Below are 21381 nucleotides of genomic sequence, written 5' to 3'. Positions count from 1 at the left end.
AGGAACTCATGAGGAGCATCAGTGCCTTCCTTCAGCTCTCTTAAGGCAGCAACCAGCAGCTATAAGCAGAGCTCGTGTCCCTCCTGAATGCTGCTTAAATCTGATGTGCACTTTGTTTGCACTGCTCGTGTGGGGCTGGCAGTAGCAGTGTGGTCTGATGTGTCTCTGGACAACACGTGTGGAAATGCTATAAGAAATATTTATGGCAGAAATCACAATGAATTCTGATGCTTCTATTATTATTTGAAAGCAAATTTTTTTTTTCGTTCAAATTTGTGGAGCTCTTGTGTTAGAAGACATTGTAAAGCAAATGACCTATATAATGATGTTTATGGCAACTTTGTGGGATTTGTTACTGCTATATAATTAAAGCCAGAATTCCATATGTTTCGGATAAAGATGAGTCTGAGCAGCAAAAGATATATCATCCAAATGGCAAAGGACTGCAAATTGATCCTTTAGTTTATTGGATTCTGTGTGGAGTTTATAACAAATTACTTGGGCATAAACCAGCAGAATAATATTGAGTGTTAGAGCCACTGTAGAGGTGCAATGAAGAAAGAATTACATGTTCAGGATTCTGGACGATTGATTTCATGCCTTGTAGTAAGATATGATGAGGAACTACATAATGCAGGACTGCTTGGGAAGGGCCTTTGCTGGTAGAGGCAGCAGGGCAGGCAGCTCTGCCTGTCTCTCAGATCACACTTCAGTTACCACTGGTTTCATTGATGTTTTATTTATTTATTAATTCTTCTAATTGCAGTTCCAATCAAAGCTGTCTCCCTTGGGCATCTCCAGCAGCTACCTGGATGTGGTCCTGGGCACCTGGATCTGAGTGGCCCTACTCAGTGGAGCAGGGCAGGACCAGATGGTCCCTGCCGTCCTCAGCCTTTCTGCTCTGAAAAATGAACTTAAGTCATGTTCTCTCAACATTTTCAGCATGAGTAGAGACACACTGTCATTTACTGGGGTGTTCTTACCAGTGAGCCGTTCACATCTTATCTTCTACCCATTATGTTTCTGAGATATCTGTGAACACAGCAAATTGGGCAGATGGCAGCTGTGTGTGGCTTACACCCCTTAAGCTATTTTCTTCCCTATCGCTATCCTAAGATTGATTTTATCCTCACCTAGTTATTTTTAACTTTCCAAACTATAACGCCAGCATTCCATTGATTTCTCACAAAGCTGGGAGGTTTTCTATTCAAACTGCACATTTCTGGCAGCTGCAGAATGGAGATTTGGGCTGAAGTCCCTCCCTGCAGCACTCTGCTTGTTTTGAAGCCATCTGACTGCTGCTCTATCATAGCTGTGCTGGGCATCAGTGTTATTTCCAGCTTTCTCCTTAGTGATTTCAACTGATCAATAATATACGAAGAATCATGGGATGATGGAATAGTTTGGGTTGTAAGAGACTTTATAGCCCCCACAGCCCCCTGCTGTGGGCTCCATGTGCCCCACCAGAGAGGGCTGCCCAGGGCTGTGCTGGGAAAGGCAGATTGGACAGGGATGGGTGTACAGGAACCCTGCTGCCTGTCCATCTGCAAACCAGCATCTTTCCACAGCGCTGCTGTGGAGGTACAGGGGCTTTAAGCCAAGGTATGTGCAAGGAAAAGAAGCCTTTGGAGAGAATGCATGGGTGATGAGTCCTTATATCCCCCATGTGTCAACATATCTGAGCAGCAGTCCATGTGCAGAGCCCTTACTGAATCCTTAAGTAAATTGAATGCTTTCAGATCTATCGAGGTCAGCTTTACTTTTCCTTTCCTTATCTTGAATTTTGCACTTGGTATTCTGTGCTCCACCAAAGACCTCAGTGCTTCTGGTAAGCCCTTGTGAGGAGGCTGTATGCATTTCCAAAGCAGGCCTGTTTCCTCTGACAGATGATGTCAAATGTCTGCAGGCAGAATGCTGGATAAATAGCATTTTTATTCTTTGTGGGCATGCTTCGTGTCAGTTCCATTATGCCTGCATGCACCAAGATGGTCACTGAGGAGATGAGTGTTAATTCTTGTGCTCGGAGATGAAGCTATTTTTGATGGACACTTTTTTTTTTTTAAAGCACTTTTTATTGAAAAGCGCAACCTCTGAAATCTGCTTCAGTGAGTTAACAAACAGAAGTGCTGAATCACTGCTCCTCGCTTGCAGCCTTTAAACAGAATGAGCTAAAGCATGGCGAGACACAAGTGGATGCCTTCCTGAGTGCTGGTCTGTATATACAGCTCCTTGTTGAAACCACACGGGTGTGACAGTATTCCTAAAGAGCCCCCGTCCTCCAGTTTTTATGTCTTTAGCTCCTGAAAATTCTGTTTCCTCAGCTGGGTCGAGGCAAGAGTATAATCCACTTACTGCATTGCTTGGATTTCTTGAAAGGCTGTAAAATATCCATGAAGGTAGATACTGAATTTGTGCTGTGAGTGTCTTAAGTCCAGTTAACCCTGTGTGGTCTGGGGGAAGCTTTGGTGACCTTCTGAGATCTGCATCCATCTGTTTTTGTCATTTTTTTCCATCCTGCTTGTAAACAATAGCAAGAAGACTCCATTTTCATTAACCACCATGACTTCCAGAGAGGAGGAGGACAGATCTCTGCTTTTGTAAGGCTTTGATAGAATTGAATTGTTGGTGTGGAAGGACAGAGCTCATTGAAGTCTTTGCAGAAAGGAAGGAATGAGGAGTGCTCACACCTGGCAGCTGTCAGTGGGTTAACATGGCAGCACATACATTCAGCCATCCTCTTCTGTATTTATCATTGAAGATCACAGAATGGCCTGGGTTGCAAAGGCCCACAGTGCTCACCCAGTTCCAACCCCCTGCTGTGTGCAGGTCACCAACCAGCAGCCCAGGCTGCCCAGAGCCACATCCAGCCTGGCCTTGAATGCCTGCAGGGATGGGGCATCCACAGCCTCCTTGTAAAACATGGCTTAGCATGATGCTGCACAAACACACCAGCAGCAGGAAGGAGGCTGATGAAGAGTGACTCGCCTTTCATAAGGCAAAAAAGAAGCTTCTAATGAAGGCATCACAGTTTCCCTCTTCGATGTTAGCATTCCCATTCCATGGCACTGTGGCCTTCCTTGCAGCACTGTTGCGACTTTGTGCCTTTTGAAAGCTTGGGTGACATAGCCTGCAAGCTGTGTGTGTCTTCTCTGCAGGCTTGGCAAGCTGATGTTGCTGCAATTAGCAAAATTAAACATATCTCTTGGTCACAGCATTGCATGTACTCTGATTGAAATGTAGTCAGGTATCACTTTGCTTTGAGAGTGGGAAGGCTGATCAGAAATTCCCAATTAGTTTTGTTGTGAAGCTTCACAGAGCTTCTGCTGTCCTGAGCTTTGTCTCGATGAACCTTAGCAAGCAGCAGAAACACATGGAATCCCTTACTGAAAACTCAGTTTTACTGCAGAGTGTATAAATAACTGCTGCCTTCAGGGAGAGTTACTGGAAGTTTTCAGGCTGAGATGAGCGTGAGGCACTGTTATGGGGCACTGCCATATTGGTGAGCTGGCAGTGATTCCTGCAGCAGCACAGCACAGCATCCTACTGCAGCACAGCATCCTTGTGGTGTTTGGATGGTACCCTACACAATTTCAGGAGATGCACTTCTGTTAGATGGTTTGCTCTGAGAGGCAGCAAACTTCCTGTCATAATGATGACTGTTCTAATAATACACTGACAGATTTTTTTCTCACGCCTATTTGCTTTAATGGAAAGCTTCTGATTTCTATAGCAGAAAACTGTCGCTAAGATATTTTCAGCCAAACCCAGAGTACTTCAGCATCCAAAACGAGCCCATTTCTTGCTGTCTTACTACCTCAGCAGTGTCTCAGCATGGCTGCTTGCTCCCTGCTGGGCTCTCATTGGGCACAGGCCCTTGGGAAGCAGAGAGCTGCTCCTGCAGAACTGCCAGGGGAAGGATGCCGCCCTCAGTCTTTCCAGCAGAGGAAAGAAGAGGCAGAATTTGCTTCCATAGCCAGAATTAGCAGCTTGAAGGACCATCTCTTTCAAATTCCAGTGTGCAAAGTATCGTCCTTCCTCCAAAAAGTGATGGCAGAGCAGAGTTTAATTACCAACCATTGCTTCCAAGTACTTTATGTCTGCATTATGCATTGCATAAATATCCCTTATGAAATGCTCCAAGGGGAATTTTGTTGTGTGGACAGCATGCAACTGGAAATCACACACAGTCATAGTGAAAGCAGTGCACTGTGAGTGCAGCATCCAGCAGTGCTTCTGAGCAGAGCAAGTCATAGAAATATATCACTGGGAAAGTGTTTGCTGCACAATGGAGCATACAGTACAACTGCAGGCAGAAACCTCCTGGGTAAATTTCTGATACTCTTCTAGCAAGTGTGTCTAGACTGTGTTTCTGAGGATGACTGCCTTTTGCAGGGTAGAAGGGATGTTTGTTTTTTAAAGGACAGGTTTATAATGCCATGTGCCGTTCAGTTGGGAATAAATTAACAGCAAAAGAAATAGGTCAGAGCGATTTAATTCACGTGCTGTTCACATTCTTTCAACAGCTATACAAATGTTGCCCAGACCTTGGTTTGCAGGATCTCCCTGAGAACCTGGTGCTGGGTTTTAATCCTTATGTGAGTCTCTCAGGAGCATTCATGCACTGTCACTGTGATTCCAGCTGAAAGCTGCAAATGCTCAAAGACACCCCAGTGTTCAAAGTTGCCCTCTTGCTGTCTTGTGTTGCAGCTGTCATTTCCAGAAACCAGGAAGGACCCGGTGAGATGGGGAAGGCGGTGCTCATCCCAAAAGACGACCAGGAGAAGATGAAAGAGCTGTTTAAAATCAACCAGTTTAACCTTATGGCCAGTGACCTGATTGCTCTGAACAGAAGCTTGCCAGACGTGAGGCTGGATGGGTGAGTGCTGCTCGGGGCTCTGCTGCAGGGGCTGTGGGCTGGCTGCAGGCAAATCCTCCTTGGGCTCCGGGTGCATTGCTGGGCTCTGGTTGCAGCCTGCTTATCTGGGGCTTACCAGCTCTAGGTTTGGCTTCTTGTAACACACGCTGAGGCAAAGAGTTACTGCTTCACAGATGTGCAGTTTATTTTGTGAACTGATGAAAATTGTCAGCTTTCACTGTGGCACGTAACAAAATGCTGTCTGGTTTGTCATGTCACCTGCAATACTTTATTACTTTTTTTTCTCCTGGGAAACTTTAAGCTGTTAAAGTGATTAAAAAAAAAATCCCACCATTGTTGATTTTGTAGTTTTTTGTAATTAAGCCATTGGCATTGAAAAGTTGACATGTTAATTCTGACAAGAAGACAACGCTACCGGTGCCTGAAGTTGTCCTGCACAGTGTGACTTCCTATTAGTTCTGCCTGTAGGCTTTTCTGGGATAATCACATTTTAAAGAATCTTTTTCAGAACACTTTGCACTTGTTTAAATGGGAAGACTTTAAAGTCTGCTTATTCATTTAAATCTGATAACTTCTGATACCCTGTTTGTGACTGCTGCTGGCTCCCCACCTTCTGGGCATCTGCCATTCATGGAAGGATGCTCAGAGGTGACCTCTCCACGTAACTCCCATTTTTGGCACTTCTGCCCTGCCTGGTTGCACAGCTACTTAAACCAGAGTGGTTTGGTGCAGTTACAGGCTGTGGCACTGAATGCTGATGCCTGTTGCTGAATTGCTGACATCCATACCATGCCTTCTTTTGACTAGACGTGCTAACAGCAAGACGCAGAAACCCAGCTGCTAAAGGCACTGATGTGTTTTCAGTGTGATGGGAACAGAAAGATTAGAGGTTCTACACAGCAGCTGCTCTCTGAGCAGGTGAACAAGGCAGTGAATAACTGATCTGTCCTCAGGCACCTGTGCTGGCAGCTGGGTGGCACTGACTGCCCTGCTGTCCATCTCCCAGCTCTGCAGTGCTGCTGAGATTCTGCCTGCTCTCAGAGTTCCTTAGGGTGGGCTCAGCAATGGGTTGATGCACCTGAGCGTCGGCAGATTTAGGAGAACTGGAAGGCAGAGCTACAGATCAGAAAAACCCCATATGTTTCCCGTTTTTGCACAGCTCTTTAAGGGTCATAGAATCACAGAATGGTTGGGTTGGAAGAGACCTCGAGGATCATGAAGCTCCAATGCCCCTGCCACAGGTAGGGCCACCAGCCTCCACATTTAATACCAAACCAGGCTGCCCAGGGCCCTAAGGATGATTTTGTATCCTAGCATTATAGTTGCTGCAGCTTGCAAGAAATGCAAATGTAGAAAAATATGAGCTGATCTAAATGTAGGCAAGTTGCCAGATACTCTAAAATTTTCCATTTCTTCTACTTTTTAAGCAAAATTGTCACTTAGCTGAAATCTTGCTTATTGTGATTTTTTTCCAATTAAGTTTTTCAGGTCCCTATGAAATTTTAAATCAAACAAATACTACCTCCCTCCCACCCATTTTATTTGTAAGTGTCTGCAAATAGCGTAATTGTTCCTTAAAAACCATGCCGAGTTCACAAGCAACATGAGCAGTGCTTCTCCAGTGCATGACCATTTGTAATCTGGTGATGCTCATTTTGAATAGAACAGCACCTAACATTATTGCCAGCAGAGATGCACTTTGTGCAGCAGAAGCACCAGGAAAGGTTTACTACTTATTGCTGCTTTGCTCCTTGTTGCCTGCACTTCCCTGTGCAGGAAGGAACCAAGAAGGGACTTGATCGGCTTCAAAAGCTGCGTCCTCCCCCTGTGAGTGATAGTTGAAAAGAGAAGGAATAATGAGCAAATAGGTAAAGTGTTCATCTCAGTGAATGGATGTGCTTGGTCTAAGGGAGATGAGCTATGTAGTGCTGAGACAAATGTGCCTGTGTGCATTTCTTTTATGAGAAAAGCTTTCACACTCGATCTGCATTGAAAAGACAAAGTATTTTGGGATTTCAAAAAAAAGCATCTTTTTGTTTTTCTCTTCTGAGATTCTTTCATTTCAATTACACGTCCTGTCTTTAAGGAGGATTAAACTGTTCCAAATGCCTATTTATAATGCTTTGCTCTTAGGGAAGAATACAGTTTCTCAAGGCCAGGCTGGATGTGGTTCTGGGCAGCCTGGTTGGTGACCCTGCACGTAGCAGGGGGTTGGAACTGGATGAGCATTGTGCTCCTTTGCAACCCTATGATTCTATGAGTTTTATGGCTAATGCATTCAGTATGCAACAGCAGCACCTGCTGTATTGCCAGGGGTTGGAGGTGTGCTGCAGTATGTGGGTGGCTGAGCCTTGTGTGTTCTTGTGTGTTTCTTTCAGAGCCAGGGAGTTTTCTGGAAGGACTTGCCCCGCTGCCTGGTGCTGATGAGCTCAGCAGCACTCAGGCTGTGTCTCTTGCTTCCCACTATGCCAAGGAATCTCAGCCCCATGGCCTGAGTTGTGCTGGTAATGGCCAGCCTGAAGGTGTTAATCAATGTCTAGTTATGAGCAGTCGAATTAAATGTAGAAATGTGTAATTTTGTTTCTAAACATATTCCCCAGTGTAGGGAAATCTATCTTCAGGCTTTTCTGAAAGAATAAGTTGCCAGTGCTATTCTGCAAATTGTTAAGCCTTTATAATCAGATTTCCTTATGATGGAAATTTAGGTTGAAGTCAGCTGTTGTGCTGTGTCTCTGCTTACAAGCGTGCATATTCTAATCAGAAACAGCTCACACAAGAAAAAGGCTTTTACTTTTGTGCTTTGGAGAACCTTTTGTAAAAGCAGCAGTCCTGGGTGCGCAGAATTTGTGCCCATTACCAGTAAACAGTGTCAGAGGTGCTGCATAGAATCCAGCAGACTGGGCAGGACTGTGAGCTGTCAAATACCTGCACGAGTAATCTTTATGCTGTCAGAAGCCCTTCTGGGGGTTATCCTGGACAGCCGTGCTCGGATCTGGCTGGCCTTGTTGCCTGCGACTTATGGATACCTGGGAATATGAAGGGACTTAGCCCAGCAGTGCCACTTCAGATGAAGGTAAGAGAATCCGTTATTAAATCTGAGGCAGTAGTCATAATAAGCAGTAAGGACACTTCTCAAGGACTGAAGGTGCTCAGCTGCTGCTCTGGCACTTACTACAATGCAGGTCTGGTGGTCACTTGGTGGTGGGTTTGTCCCAACATGGTCTAGACGTGGTCATTGCATGTCTAGGAGGCCTCTTAGAAAGAGCTTGGTACAAACATGAGAAGCAGAAGCAGTGCTTTCACTGTCATCTTGCTTAGCTTCAGCTTTTTCTTAATTGTAAGTCTGGCTTGAGTGCAGAGCTATGGTTTTGTGCTGCCTTCTTCAAGTCCAAAGCCTTGGCTGTTGTATGGCTCTGTGTGCTCAGAGCAGGGAAGGGACTGGGCAAAGAAGGAGCAGCCACCACTGCCTGAAGTCCTTCAGTGCCTCCAGCCCTGTGCCTGGGCAGGGAGCATCCAGTTCAGCCCTGAGAAGGGAGAGCCAATTATTTTGATTTCTGATGGTCTCATCTAGTCCATTTGTCTCATGCCATGAAGTGTTGCCTTATTTCTTCTTCCAGCTCAAAGTGGTCACTGAAGTGTGTTCAGGTTTTACCTGCTTGCAGCTTCCTGTCAGTAACAGCTAACTTGTTTTTAAATATTTTACTGTGCTTATAAAGTTATGCATAGAGAAATTCTAAACCATCCTTAAGCAAGGAAGGTCAGAGAGAAACTAATCAGTGCTTTCAGCTAGAAAATGTGAATGACACATTAGGAATTATTTTGCCTTGTGTATGTGGAGGGAGAATTACCTGGGGGGACCGCCTGCAGGGAGGAAAGGTGCCCATGGGTAATCTGCACAACATGGAAGGCAATTCCTGGTGTCAGATTAGCAGCAGTGCCTCAGGAGGTGCCTACAGCCCCTGCAGTCCCATCAGCTTCTTCCAAATTGCTGAGCTCACGGCCCCCCGTGCTTCCAAAGCAGCTGTGGCCTCGGTGAGGTCCTTATGTATGGGATTGCTGCTGAATTTAAAGATGCTACGGTGCCATAGCGCTCATAGGGGATGAGGGATGCAGGGGGACCTCTGAGCTCTGCCAGGTGTGCTCAGGCTGCTGGAGCACTTCTCACAAGTGGACTTTGGGTTGTTCCTAGAGCCATGTAAGACCAGAGCTTTGCTTTGTTTGGCTTTGCATTGTTATTGCTTAGTGGAAAATGCTGCTCCTCCAATTACTTTATCACAGTGACAGTCAGTTGTTTGTGGTCTTGGCACGGAGTGAGCAGTGCAGAGATGAGGATGTTACATGTGTGCCAAACAGAGCCTGCTCTGTGTGACAGAACACAGGCACAAGGGGAGGCAATTCGGGTCAGGCACCAGCAGCAAAACAACCACGTGCAGGAGGAGAAGGAGAAAGTGTGAGTGCTCAGCAGGGCTGTGTTTGTACTGCAGGCTTAAATCCAAGTGGCTTGCTGTTGTTCCTCTGGAAACAGGGGAAACTTCTCTGTACCAAAGGGGCACAAGTGCTGCTGGAGAGAAGGGAAGGTACCCTGGGCTTGGCTAAGTGCTGGCCAGGTTTTGGTGCTTACTGGTGGCCAAGAGCAGGGCTGTGCCACCTCTTGGCTGTGTGCGGGTGGTTGTCCTGGCTTCTTTATATATGCTTCCTTAATAACTGCTTCATGATGGAACAACACTGCTTACGGTGCTGTCACTTATGTCCAGAAAAGGGGTTGCTGTAGGACTAGAGCAGCATAAATCCCATACTAACTGCAACCAGAACTCAAGGGTCTGCCCTGGGCAGGTGGCAGAAGCTGCAGCTGCATCCCAACAAGCATCTGGCCGCAGTGGGGCTGTGCCCATCTGGTAAGGGCAGGTGTGATGCTCAGCCATGTTTCTGTAGGCTGCTGTCCCACCCCACTGACTCCTGTGCTTTGATGGCATGCAGAGAGAGTTCCCTTTGTTAGTGAGAGCTCCAGGAGAGCCTTATAAAGAGCATTAGCATCAGGGTATGTCTGCTCCACCAGGCATTTTGGGATGGACACAGTGGTGTCTTTTTTCCTGTACTGCAGGTGTGAGCAAGAGATTTGGGGATACAGAGTTAATACTTGCTAAAATACTTTGAAGGATACATCGAAAAGTAATGGAAGGTTGAGGTTAGCCTGGTATTGTAAAATGGAGAAGATTCAGCAATGCTGTCATAAAAAGCAGCGCTGGAAATGGAGCAAAACTAATGATGAAAAGCTGTCCAGGAAAGCCTTATCTGAAGAGTTGTGAGCTCCGTTACAGGTTTGTCCTGAATTAAGCTGCATGCCAGACAATAACTGCTGCTGTGTTCAGGTTTGTGGGGGTATTGATGCTTCCACTTGGAGTTAAGGTGAAAATCCCCTGAGCTGTCTGCTGGAAGGCTCAGGATGGTGGATCTGCAGTATTGACTGCGGGTTCTTTGCTTTTAATAATGCTGTGTTGTGTAATTGTAGCCTTCCTCAACATAAAAGTAACTATGAGCATTCAGTAAACAACTTGGGAAGTGATTTTTAAGATCTCAAAGCAGAGTTTGGGTGGAAAATCCCAGAGGAATATTTGATATTCAGGGCTATACCTGGAGCTTTATGAGCACTGATAGCTGGAGGGATGAGTGAAGGGTTGCTCCTACCAAGTGCAAACCTGCTTGTACTCTGTAATGAAACACCGGAAAACAATTTTCATGCATCTTCACATCCTTCATCTGCTGGCTGTAAAAATTGATTGGCACTGGGACTTATTGATACAGTAAAAGTCAGTGAGACAGCGCGGCTGCAGTGCTGGCACTCTAAGTGAAATAAATTCCTTTTCAATTATTTTCTATTTACAGTTCGTTTGCATTAATTTCAGTTTTAAAACAGGAGCTGGGGCAGTTCAAGTGAATGTATTGAAGCAGAGCTCCAACAGGTGTGTGCTGAAGTGATGGGGCAGGTGGCAGAGCTAGGTTTTGCAGTGGGGAGAGGTGACAAATTAGGCCTAAATCAAGTCTCTTGTTTTATGCAGCTGCTCCAATGAGCTTTTCTCCTGCTCCTAATGTTGTACCATGCATTTCCTTATAGCAGTTTAAATTTCCTCACAGGTCTTATATACAGTATACAAGAGAGAACTGTGTTTCAGACAGCAGGATTCTCTGAGCACAAACGTTATCACTTATGTAGAAACGAAGCACTGCTGACTGCAGGTGGCCAGCGGTGCTCCAAAGTGCAGCTTCTAGAAAACACATTCAGGATTGCACCAACATCCAGCCTTTTCTATGTGTTTCCATCTTTATATTCTTAGTAATGCAAGGTAATAGTGGGTAATGACTAAATAATCATCAAAATCCCCCAGCTCATATAAACTACATCTATTTAACACAGTTCTTTATGTTCCCTAATGCACCGTATCACAAATACTGCATAATAAATTCTACTTACTGGTTACGTTCTCATTTTCCCTCCAAGTGTTTTGCCTTCCTGCATGATTTTCTGTCTTGATTTTCTTTCCTGAGAGCCTCAATATAATTCTGGAAGAGAAAAATCACAGCACAGCCCTTCATGTTCGTGCAATTTGCACACAGCCAACGGGAAGGATGGTAAATAGTCTCACTGTTTCCATATTACTGATCTTGGAAAATGTGTTTTTCCTGCATTTAAACAGCTGTATTTACTTCATGTGTATTTATAAAGTAACATCTGATGAGTGCAGAAGGAAAACCAGTGTTTCTGGGGAAGTCTTGCCAGCATGCCAGCATCAGTTAACATTGATCATTGTTAACACAACTGGTGTGCGTTGTAAGGAGTTTTGAGGTGGTGGAGTGGCAGTCCTCGGATCTGATGGCTGTGTGAGCAGTGCATGGCTTACCTTTACCTCTCCTTCAGCAAGCTGTGTGTTCCTGAAGCAGAAAAAGTGCAGTGTGTGTCAGTGCAGTGGTTGCAGTGAAGGGAAGATGTTATCTTCCGTATGGTTACAAACAGGTGAGCGGTGCTGTGATGGAGATTACGCACATGATGCATGGCTGAAGCAGTACTGATGTCTTGTTTAGCTTCCAGAGCTGAGTGCTGGCATAGGATCCAGGGAGTAGCACATAGCCTCGATGGGAGATACGTGAGCAGCTTGCAAGTGTTAGGTAGCCAACAGGTCAGTGAGCTCATGGAGTTATTGAATCCAGGCAATGAATGTTCTCACCATGGGACTGGTGCTTGTGGACTGAGGTCATCCCAGCAGCCAGTGCAGGAATCACCTCTGTTACACTCATCAATTAGCACACACTGATGACTTTGTGCCTGTGCAGTTTGTCTGCTCCAGAGCAGCTGCTCATTTAAAATTTGATCCTTAGGTCACTTCTTTTCAAGGAGGGAGGCTGTGGGCAGCCTGAGCTTGTAGGGGCAGCCAGCCTACAGCAAGGGTGGGCTCCTTCCAGCCCAGCCATTCCATGGCTCTGTGATGGTTAAGGCCCCTTCCAGCCCAACCATTCTATGGTTCTGTGCTTTTTAAGGCCTCTTCCAACTCAATCATTCTATAGTTGCATGAACTTCAAGCTCCCTTCCAACCCAACCATTCTGTGGTTCTATGGTCTTTAAGGTCACTGCCATCCCAAACCATTCCATGTTTCTGTGAATATTCTGTGAGAAATAAAACAAAATGCAACATGAACTATCCCTTGAGCTCAAGAAGCATACCAAAACATTAGTGAAAAAAAAGCACAAATGTAGACAAGCACAAATGTAGACAATCCCCAATTTTATCTTTGTGCACAGTGTTGCTGCTTAGGTGATGCCTTGCTCTTGGCCTCCCCTTTGCACAGCCAGCCCTTTACTTTTGCAGGCGTGTTTCCAGAACCTCCCAGAAAGCTGAGGAAAGTTGAGCTTCTTGTAGAACTGCTCCTCTGAGAGCACCTTTCAGATCTGATGACTGCATGCTGTGGGGTGGAAGTCAGCATGGGCCCCAGTTTGCCACCCGGAGCAGACTAAATGCTCCTCTGGGTGGGCTGAGCACTGCAGTAATCTACTGAAATATGGATTTAATACCATAATATAGACAAAGTACATGCATTTACATTTTCTACTGAAATCAAATGACCCAAATTAAGCAGAGTGAATAGATTTAATTTGGTCTCTGATGAGCGGACCAGATATCAACAAATCCCAGTTCATCGCTTGAGGTACCCGAGTAACCATACATAGCCAAGCAGCAGAATGAAGTCATTTGGAAATTGAATAACCCTCCCCCAGAGGGGATAATCCCAGCCTGGAAGTGTCTGGGATGCTAAGGAGGGGATGAACAGCAGGGTCTGTTGCTGTGAATGGAGCCAGGGCTGCCAGAGAAGGACTTGACACTTCATGGGTCCCTTCCAACTCAGGAGATTGCATGATTCTGTGATCAAAGTTAGTTAGCCTGCCTCTTTGTGTCCTGGCCTTCAGCTGCTAATGCACGTGTCTGGACGTTTGTAAACAATCCCATGGAGCAGCTCTCTCCCAGTTTTCAAAATTGAGTCTGTTCTAAATATAATTCAAGTGATTGTTGTGAATTGTGACAAGCAGAATTTATGCTGGCTTTGTATATACCCATTCAGTGTGCCTTGCAATTAAATCAGTTCAGAATGTCTGATTTTGGACACACTGTTCTGCTGAGCTTTTGCTCTTTTAGGCACCTCTGTTGTCATGGATGATCACAGAATCATAGAATCCTTAGAATTGGAAGAGACCTGTAAAGGTCACCTAGTCCAGCTCCCCTGCAATGCACAGCTAGGTCAGGTTGCCCAGGTCCTGGTCCAGCCTTACCTTGAAAGTTTCCAGGGATGGGGCATCCACCACATCTCTGAGCAACCTATTCCAGTGCCTCACCACCCTCACTGTAAAAGACTTTTTCCTTTTATCTTAACCTAAATCTGCCCTCTTTCAGCTTGAAGCCATTCAACAGACTCTGATAACAAGTGATGAACTTTTTCTGTGTGAACTCTGAATCCAAATCACGATGTCTAGATGCAAAAAAATTACTGACGTTGGAAAGGTGGGATGGTGACCAGCAGACCTGAATGGTGGTCTCCATCCAAATGATGTGAAGGCCATTATGTAGCTCTGTGTGTGCGTATATTCATATATGTGTTCATGCACATGTTTGTGTATGTATGGTTTCTATTAACACCATACTTTCTGCAGTCAGATCTGGTGTTCAGTGATTATCTTGTGAACCTTTTGCCTGTTCTGCAGAATGCAGTGATGTTCAGTGTTCTGTATTATCACCTCACCTCGCATTTTGAAAGCTGTGATCACGATTTCACATACTTTTTTAATGGCAGTGATTCAGAAGAAGAGATTAAAGTGAGTTTTGTTATAGTAGATAATGCTTATGAAAGAAACCATATGGACAAGCTGACTTTGCTGCAGGGACCTGGATCGTTTGTTTTCCTGGCTCTTAACAGAGAGGTTTGATGTACTGGAGGAGCTCCTCCTAAAGAATTCACGCGTATGAGGATTCCTTCCGACCTTCCTGTCCGTAGAACTCATTAGGGATCTTCCGGATTCACTTTTTTTTCTTTCTCCTGTACTTTTTTTGGTAGGTGCAAGACCAAAGTGTACCCTGACGAGCTCCCAAACACCAGTGTGGTCATCGTGTTCCACAACGAGGCCTGGAGCACCCTGCTGCGCACTGTGCACAGCGTGGTCGCCCGCTCCCCACGCCGCCTGCTTGCCGAGATCATCCTGGTGGACGATGCCAGCGAGAGGGGTGGGTGCTGCAGGAAACGGTTAGCAGCCCTTTGTGCTGTGCTTGGTCACTGCAGAAGGCAGAATTCCCTTCCCCCGTCTCTCTTTTGCTGCATTCCCAAATGGGATCATATCCCCTAGCTGGGATGGATGGGACGATGAGAGGTTTTCCCCGGTGCAGCCAAATGTAACATCCAGTTGCAACCATTCAGTGGAAGGAGGGTGCAAGCCAAGCCATCCTTTACTTCTGCTCCATGTAGCACTAACTTCACTGTAGTCACTGTGCTGGTTTTCCCTGCTTCAGAAAACATACAGGCTTGTTACTTCTCTGTGCCCAAAGGCTGGTCCTAGAGGGCCCAAACGGTGCAATTTATCAGGAATAGCTGTAGTCATATTAAGCCATATATGAATGAGCAGAAGTGTAATCATCTTACACCCTATACTGATTGCTGATTTATTACTGGAAAACAGACTGTGACTTATTTGAAGATCCTTTTATCTCTGTGATGTTTTCCTGATGTGCACTCATGGATGTGTGCTTTGTGGCTGCACAGAGGTAAGTTGCAGCATGAGCCTCTGTAGCTCTGCTCTTGCTCTTCAAAACAACTCCACACATGTCAGGAGGAGTTTCCTGCACTGTGCCAGTGTTGGTCCCTGGCAGGGCAGAGCATGACACACATGTTCTGCAGCTGCATTTGGAGCCCTCAGGAGTTGCTGAACCTAGCTGTAACAGAACAATAGAGCAGTTGGGTTGGAGGGGACCTTAAAGATAATCAAACCATAGAATGGTTGTGTTGCAAGGGACCTTAAAGGCCACAGAGCCATAGAAGGCTTAGAAGAGACCTTAAAGGCCATAGAACCATGGAATGGTTGGGTTGGGTTGGAAGGGATGCCACAGCCCCAGGTGTGGGCTGGCTGCTTCCCAGCTCAGGTTGCCCAGAGCTCATCCATGGCCTGGGGCACCTCAGCTCAGGGCAGTAGTGCCAGGACTTCAGCACCCTCAAATAATGTTTCTCTGTTATTATTATATATATTTTTTTTTCCTACTGCCTTTGGCAGAATTTCTGAAGGCCTCCTTGGAGAACTATGTGAAGAAGCTGGAGGTCCCGGTGAAGATCCTCCGGATGGAGCAGCGGTCAGGGCTGATCCGTGCAAGGCTGCGGGGGGCAGCAGCTGCCCGGGGGCAGGTGGTCACCTTCCTGGATGCACACTGTGAGTGCACCCGTGGCTGGCTGGAGCCACTGCTGGCCAGGATCCGGGAGGACAGGTGAGAGGAGGATGGGGGGCAGCAGATCCTTGCAACATCAACTGGGGCTCTGGGCCATCCCTCGAGCACCGTGCTGCTAAAGCAATAAAAAAGCAGAAAAACATTCACTGATCTGAAAAAGAAGAATTTTGTTGAAGATTTGTTTTGCAGGAAGGTAAAGGATTCTATACAATTTCTATCTGACATACTGAACCACAGAACCTTAGAGGCTGGTAGGGACCTCTGGAGCCCCCTAGCCCAACCCCTACAGGAGTTCCCTACAGCAGCTGCATTGCGCGCAGTGTCCAGGTGGGTACAAATATCTCCAGAGAAGGAGATCCACCAATCTGAGCAGCTGTGCCACCATCCAGGTGAAGAAGTTTTTCTTCCTGTTCATATGGAACTTCCTGGGTTCTGGTTTATGCCATGTCTTGTCACAGGGCACTGCTGAACAGAGCTTTCCTGCAGAGGAGCCACAGAATAAAACAGTGGGGGGATTCAAACAACAGTTTCGTTTTCAAATGCCTTTTATTTTTTTCCTCACAGGAGGACTGTTGTGTGCCCCATCATCGACGTGATCAGTGATGACACGTTTGAGTACATGGCTGGGTCAGATATGACTTATGGAGGCTTCAACTGGAAGCTGAACTTCCGCTGGTATCCCGTGCCCCAGAGAGAGATGGACAGGAGGAAGGGGGACAGGACCTTGCCTGTAAGGTAAGGAGGGGAAATGGAGTTCTAGGGTGTTTGGCTTTGCTGTACGTAGATGATAATACTGAAGGTTTTGCTGCAGTATTGGAGAATACACACCAGATAGCTGTGGCAGAAAGCACAAGCATCTGCCTTGTCCTTAATACTGTAATGTAACTATCAGATAACTATCAGAGCTGAGAAAACTCTGTCAATATTTCCTTTAGAACGCTCAATAATTCAAAATAATACTTGCTTTCTAAGTATTGAGCTTCCTTCTGTGTTTGTTATCTGCAAGTAGCCTTGTTGAACTTGTTTGCAGACATTACTGTTCTCATGATCTAAAACAAATATTAGAGCATGTTTCTGAAATGCAAAATTTTGGACATTTAATGCAAGCATTTGGTTATGGTCTGCACTTCTTAAAATACATACTGCCAAAAAATGACAGTGATGACAGTGCACACCCGGACAAAACTGATCTAAGAATATATCCTGAGTTCCTCTGAGCCTTCCTGACCTCCTCCTCCTAATTGCTGAAATCAAAGTCTGTTACAAAACCTCGAGAACAGTTCTAAATGAAGTTGAAACCAAGCAGATTGAATGCATTACTTGCCATGGGTTATTTGCTCAGCTCCAGTAGCTTCTGTCATCTCCATGAGAACTGAAAGAAAAATTAAAAAAAAAAAAAAAAAAGGAAAATGGAAAAAACCAACTTTTAGTTGTAATAAGTGGATGTAATGGTTTCAAACCTGTCCAAAGAGACATGATGAAGTAGAAAGAATTCTAGTGCTGTAAACCCCCTGACTGTGGGCGACAGGCAGGTTAGGAGAGAGGCAGCTCAGGGGATGGCAGTTCCCAGCAAAGGTTTGCAGAGTTTCCAGGTAAGGCAGAGCGTGGGCACAGAAAAGCTTTTCGGATCTGCTGTGACTGACAGTGGCCAAAATCTGTCACTGTAATTCTTTCAAAGCCTGGGGTCAGAGAAGTGCTGGGTGTTCTACATCTCTTTCTCATCAGACCATCTCTGGAACCACTTTGCTTTCCAGTTCCTTACCCAGTTAAGCCTGAAGTGTGTGTTAGGTTCACAGTGTTAATTGTCATAACGAGCTGCACGGCCCCACGCTGTGCTGGCTGGCACTGCTGGCTGCTCCTCCAACACCCTTGGCTTTGCTCCAGCCCTTCTGTGCTGACATAGGAAGCTTTGAAAGATGGGCAGAAGGGAAGCAGTACGTAAAGTTAATCCAGAATCATACACGTAACTGACTCCTATTAAAGCAAAGCAGCTTTTCATCCTTTCCTCGATGGCTGTAGCTGGTGTTTGCCTGGTGTTTTGGGAGCCCTCCAGGTGAAGATGGGTGTTAGTGAAGGGTCAGGAGTTAATGAACAACACAGCACGTCCTCTAATTAGCCCTGTAACAAGTATTTGAGAGGGAGGTGGTGGCTCTAGAGGTGGTGTAATTGGGCTGCCTGGGATGCAAGCTGTTAGCTTTTAGGCACAGGTGCCCTTTCTGAACACACAGTGGAGATTTTTTGGTGCAAAACAGCAGTGAGATTTCTCCTGGAAACACTGGCAGCTGGTGAGCACTGAGAAGAGGTGTAACAGTCTTCATATGGGAAACGGCATTTAATAAGTCATTGGCTGCTTTCAGTGCTGGCCACTATCTGGAAATGCTTATCAAAAGCAATGCGAGAGATTGTGGCAGTAAATCAGTCTTGAGGTGTCAGAATCACAAAAATGAACTCTGCATCCAACGAGAAAAAAGTCGAATATTTCATTTGAGTTCAGAAGGCTTTTGGCAAATGCTGCTCCTTGTCTGTTCTAAAGATGAGAGGCCAAAAATAAGCCAAAGCCAAACCCACACCAACCATTTGGGAACAAGCTGCTGACTTCATTTTTTTTGCATTGCCTTCCCCATTCTATAACATTATTTCAATCTCATGAAGATTGAATATGTGTGCATTCATCTTTCTTTCTTTGCAATCAATGGAATAAGCCCAGAATACATAAAGATCAGTGACTTATGTGCTTGTATGTGTAATGTAATCATTGCACTCAAGTCCTGCGTTTTATTACACTAAAAAGCCATGTAATCAGAAAAAGTGTTTTACTCAAATTCTTACCTGTCGTAATAACAATGATTAATTCCTACTGTGACTTTTTACGTTTAATACCATAATGCAGATTAGACATCATCAACCTGTGAGTGCAGTGAGGCCGTGGCACTGCTCAGAGCTGTGGTGCCCCATCCCTGGAGGTGCCCCAGGCCATGGATGGGCCCTGGGCAGCCTGAGCTGGGGGGCAGCCAGCCCATAGCAGGGCTGGGGCTGAGGGCTCCCTTCCAACCCAACCGTGATGTGATTCTTTTAATTATCTTATATAAAATGTATTTTTCGTGCATATATTGTTACTGTATATACAATTTTTAATGGAAAAATCACTGCTAAGAGGTCAGTGGTTGGCATGAATGGGTTTCGGCCATCACTGGGACCATTAATCCCAAGGGGGAGTTAAGCACAGACCGTATGTTATCCTCAGGGGAAAGCACACGATCCTGTCTAATTAGTGGATGTGCAGCACAGCTTGTTTGTTTGCTTAACGAATTAAAGAAGCTCTTAAATTGACAAATCAGGTATTTCAGCCCACTGAAATATCCGTCCTTGCAGGAATCTCTGGAATTGATGGGAAAAGGTTAATTAATGCAGTGACTCCGACATCCTACATCTCCCTATTGTGCAGTATGGCTGTAAAAGCACTTTCTTAATGGAATCTATTAGAAAAGTTGGATTGTTTGTCATATTTCTAGCAAAGAGAACAGTGAGAATTCATAGGTGCCTCTCATACCGATGAGCAATGCCTGCCTCAGACAGAATGGGTTCTGATATGGCTGCTCCCACGTACACTGCTCCTTTGCTGGCCATCACACCTCAGCCCCTAGCACTTTTCCCCTTACTTTTTTCTTGTAATGCTTCAGCACCAGCTGTAAAGGACCATTGCTGTCACTCATTGCTGTTTTAAAGTTCCTCAAAGATTTTGTCTTGTTCCTATTCTCTAAATGCTATCACTTATGCTGTCACTGGAGTAACACCTGGTTTGTGCACTCGGTCCATGGCTTTGCAAAACACGTCACTTGAAGTGCAAAGCCTCCTGTTCCATTGGGCTGCCTGGGGGCAGAATCCATGTGGCTGCACAGGTAGAGCTGAGGACGCTGGCACAGGGCTCTGGGCAGTGCAGCTCGGTCGCAGGTCTCTCAGGTTTAGTGGTAAATGCTCATGGAGTGCTAAACCCAGTGGTCTCAGTCAATCTCTCATTGGTGTGCTCTGCTTTCCCCACTGCAAAGCAGTACTCGCACATCCCGTGTCTCCAGGTGAGCTCAGTGGTCCTTCTGTGATTTGCCAGTGGTGGTGCAACACTGTGCTGAGATCACTGTGCAACCAACTTGTCCTACAGCTGCAGGATCCCAACCAGAAAGCACTTCTCACTGCACTTTTCTACGGATATTGCCATATCTGCCTTTAATTGCTTTGGAACAGAAGACTGATGAGACTTGTACTTAAAAATACTCAAATATACGTATATAGTTCCAAAAAATCTAAATTAAATGGGTTAGGAAGAGGAAAGAACACAAGATCGAGGACCTCATTTTATTTGTCCTCTTAGGCTCTAGCTGGTGCTGTAGGTGCTGAGGTGAGTGCTTTGGGCAGCAGTGGGCTGAGGTGTTTGCAGGGGGTTGCCTTGGGCAAGTAATGTGGGCTGGTGCTGGGCTGAGCAGCATTGGGAGCTGGTGCTGGGAGCATTGGGATGCAGCAGAGTGGGGCTTAAACACCCGTCTGCTCTGCTCTTCCCTATGGGAAGGCAATGGGGCGAGCATGGGAATGGGAATCCTGCTTGCTGCTCACAGTCACAGAAAGCAAAGGCAGACCTGTCTCCAAAAGAAAATGAGAAGTGGGTTGGAATGATGGCTAGCATTAATCATAGCACCGTATTGCTAGTGAGACTCCAAGTAGGCAAAACAGAGCTAATAAGCACAAAACTGAGAAAATCTGCAGAGATGCTCCTTCTTGCTCAAATTACTGTTTCAGCTGTTTTTCAGTGAGAGCTCTGCAGTTCTGTTTATGCAACATTAAATTTACTTAGCAAAGACGAGCTCTGCTTGCTGCACCTCAGTTATTTAACATTGTGGCATACAGTGGTTCCTTTGCTTTTACAGTGACTTCTAATCCATGATAGACATTTGAATCTATGAGTAAACCAAGTGCTGACTCTGCTTTTGGTTTTATTTTAAATTAGTTTTGCATAGACATATACACTAAGTAACCAATCACAGAAATTTCTTTCCGCTCTCTCATTTTACAGTGGTAGCATCTCAGCTCTGAGGCAAGGTTGTGCTGGGGCCAGGTGGAACAGGCAGGAATGATCCATAGAATCATAGAATGGCCTGGGTTGCAAAGCAGCACAGTGCTCATCCAGTTCCAACCCTCTGCTGTGTGCAGGTCACCAACCAGCAGCCCAGGCTGCCCAGAGCCACATCCAGCCTGGCCCTGAATGCCTGCAGGGATGGGGCATCCACAGCCTCCTTGGGCAGCCTGAGCTGAACTGGGGACGTGGGGAAAATAGGAAATGTTGGTAAGCTTGGGGCTGCAGGCTGCCCCTGCTCACATAGCAACTGACTACAGGCAGCTCTATTAAATCAGTTTTCCTGAATTGCACGTTAATTCTTATTGACTTGTTTTGCAAAAAAATCCTGGAAGCATGATTGATAGCAGTGTTTGCATAAGGGCATCACCAAACATGTGGAAGCTGCACTTCAGATGGGCAGAGGTGCTGGTGCT

At 45.7% G+C, this 21381-nt stretch overlaps 1 protein-coding gene across 3 annotated transcripts in view; it reads left to right on the top strand.

Moving 5' to 3' along the window:
* GALNT13 (polypeptide N-acetylgalactosaminyltransferase 13) overlaps positions 1 to 21381 on the top strand; it is a gene marked incomplete at both ends in the record, with an annotated part of 68904 nt that overhangs the window by 18200 nt on the left and 29323 nt on the right. For all 3 annotated transcript variants that reach the window (XM_079538818.1, XM_079538817.1, XM_079538816.1), the window contains 4 exons: positions 4708 to 4876; positions 14471 to 14637; positions 15675 to 15882; positions 16408 to 16578. In XM_079538818.1, coding sequence (XP_079394944.1) covers positions 4708 to 4876; positions 14471 to 14637; positions 15675 to 15882; positions 16408 to 16578 — 715 coding nt within the window. The remainder of the gene's footprint in view (positions 1 to 4707; positions 4877 to 14470; positions 14638 to 15674; positions 15883 to 16407; positions 16579 to 21381) is intronic.

Source organism: Tetrao urogallus, assembly GCF_951394365.1.
Source record: "Tetrao urogallus genome assembly, chromosome: 8".
NCBI classification, from domain to species: Eukaryota; Metazoa; Chordata; class Aves; order Galliformes; family Phasianidae; genus Tetrao; species Tetrao urogallus.
Note: the sequence above shows the minus strand (reverse complement) of the source record. Positions and strands in the feature narration are given on the sequence as shown.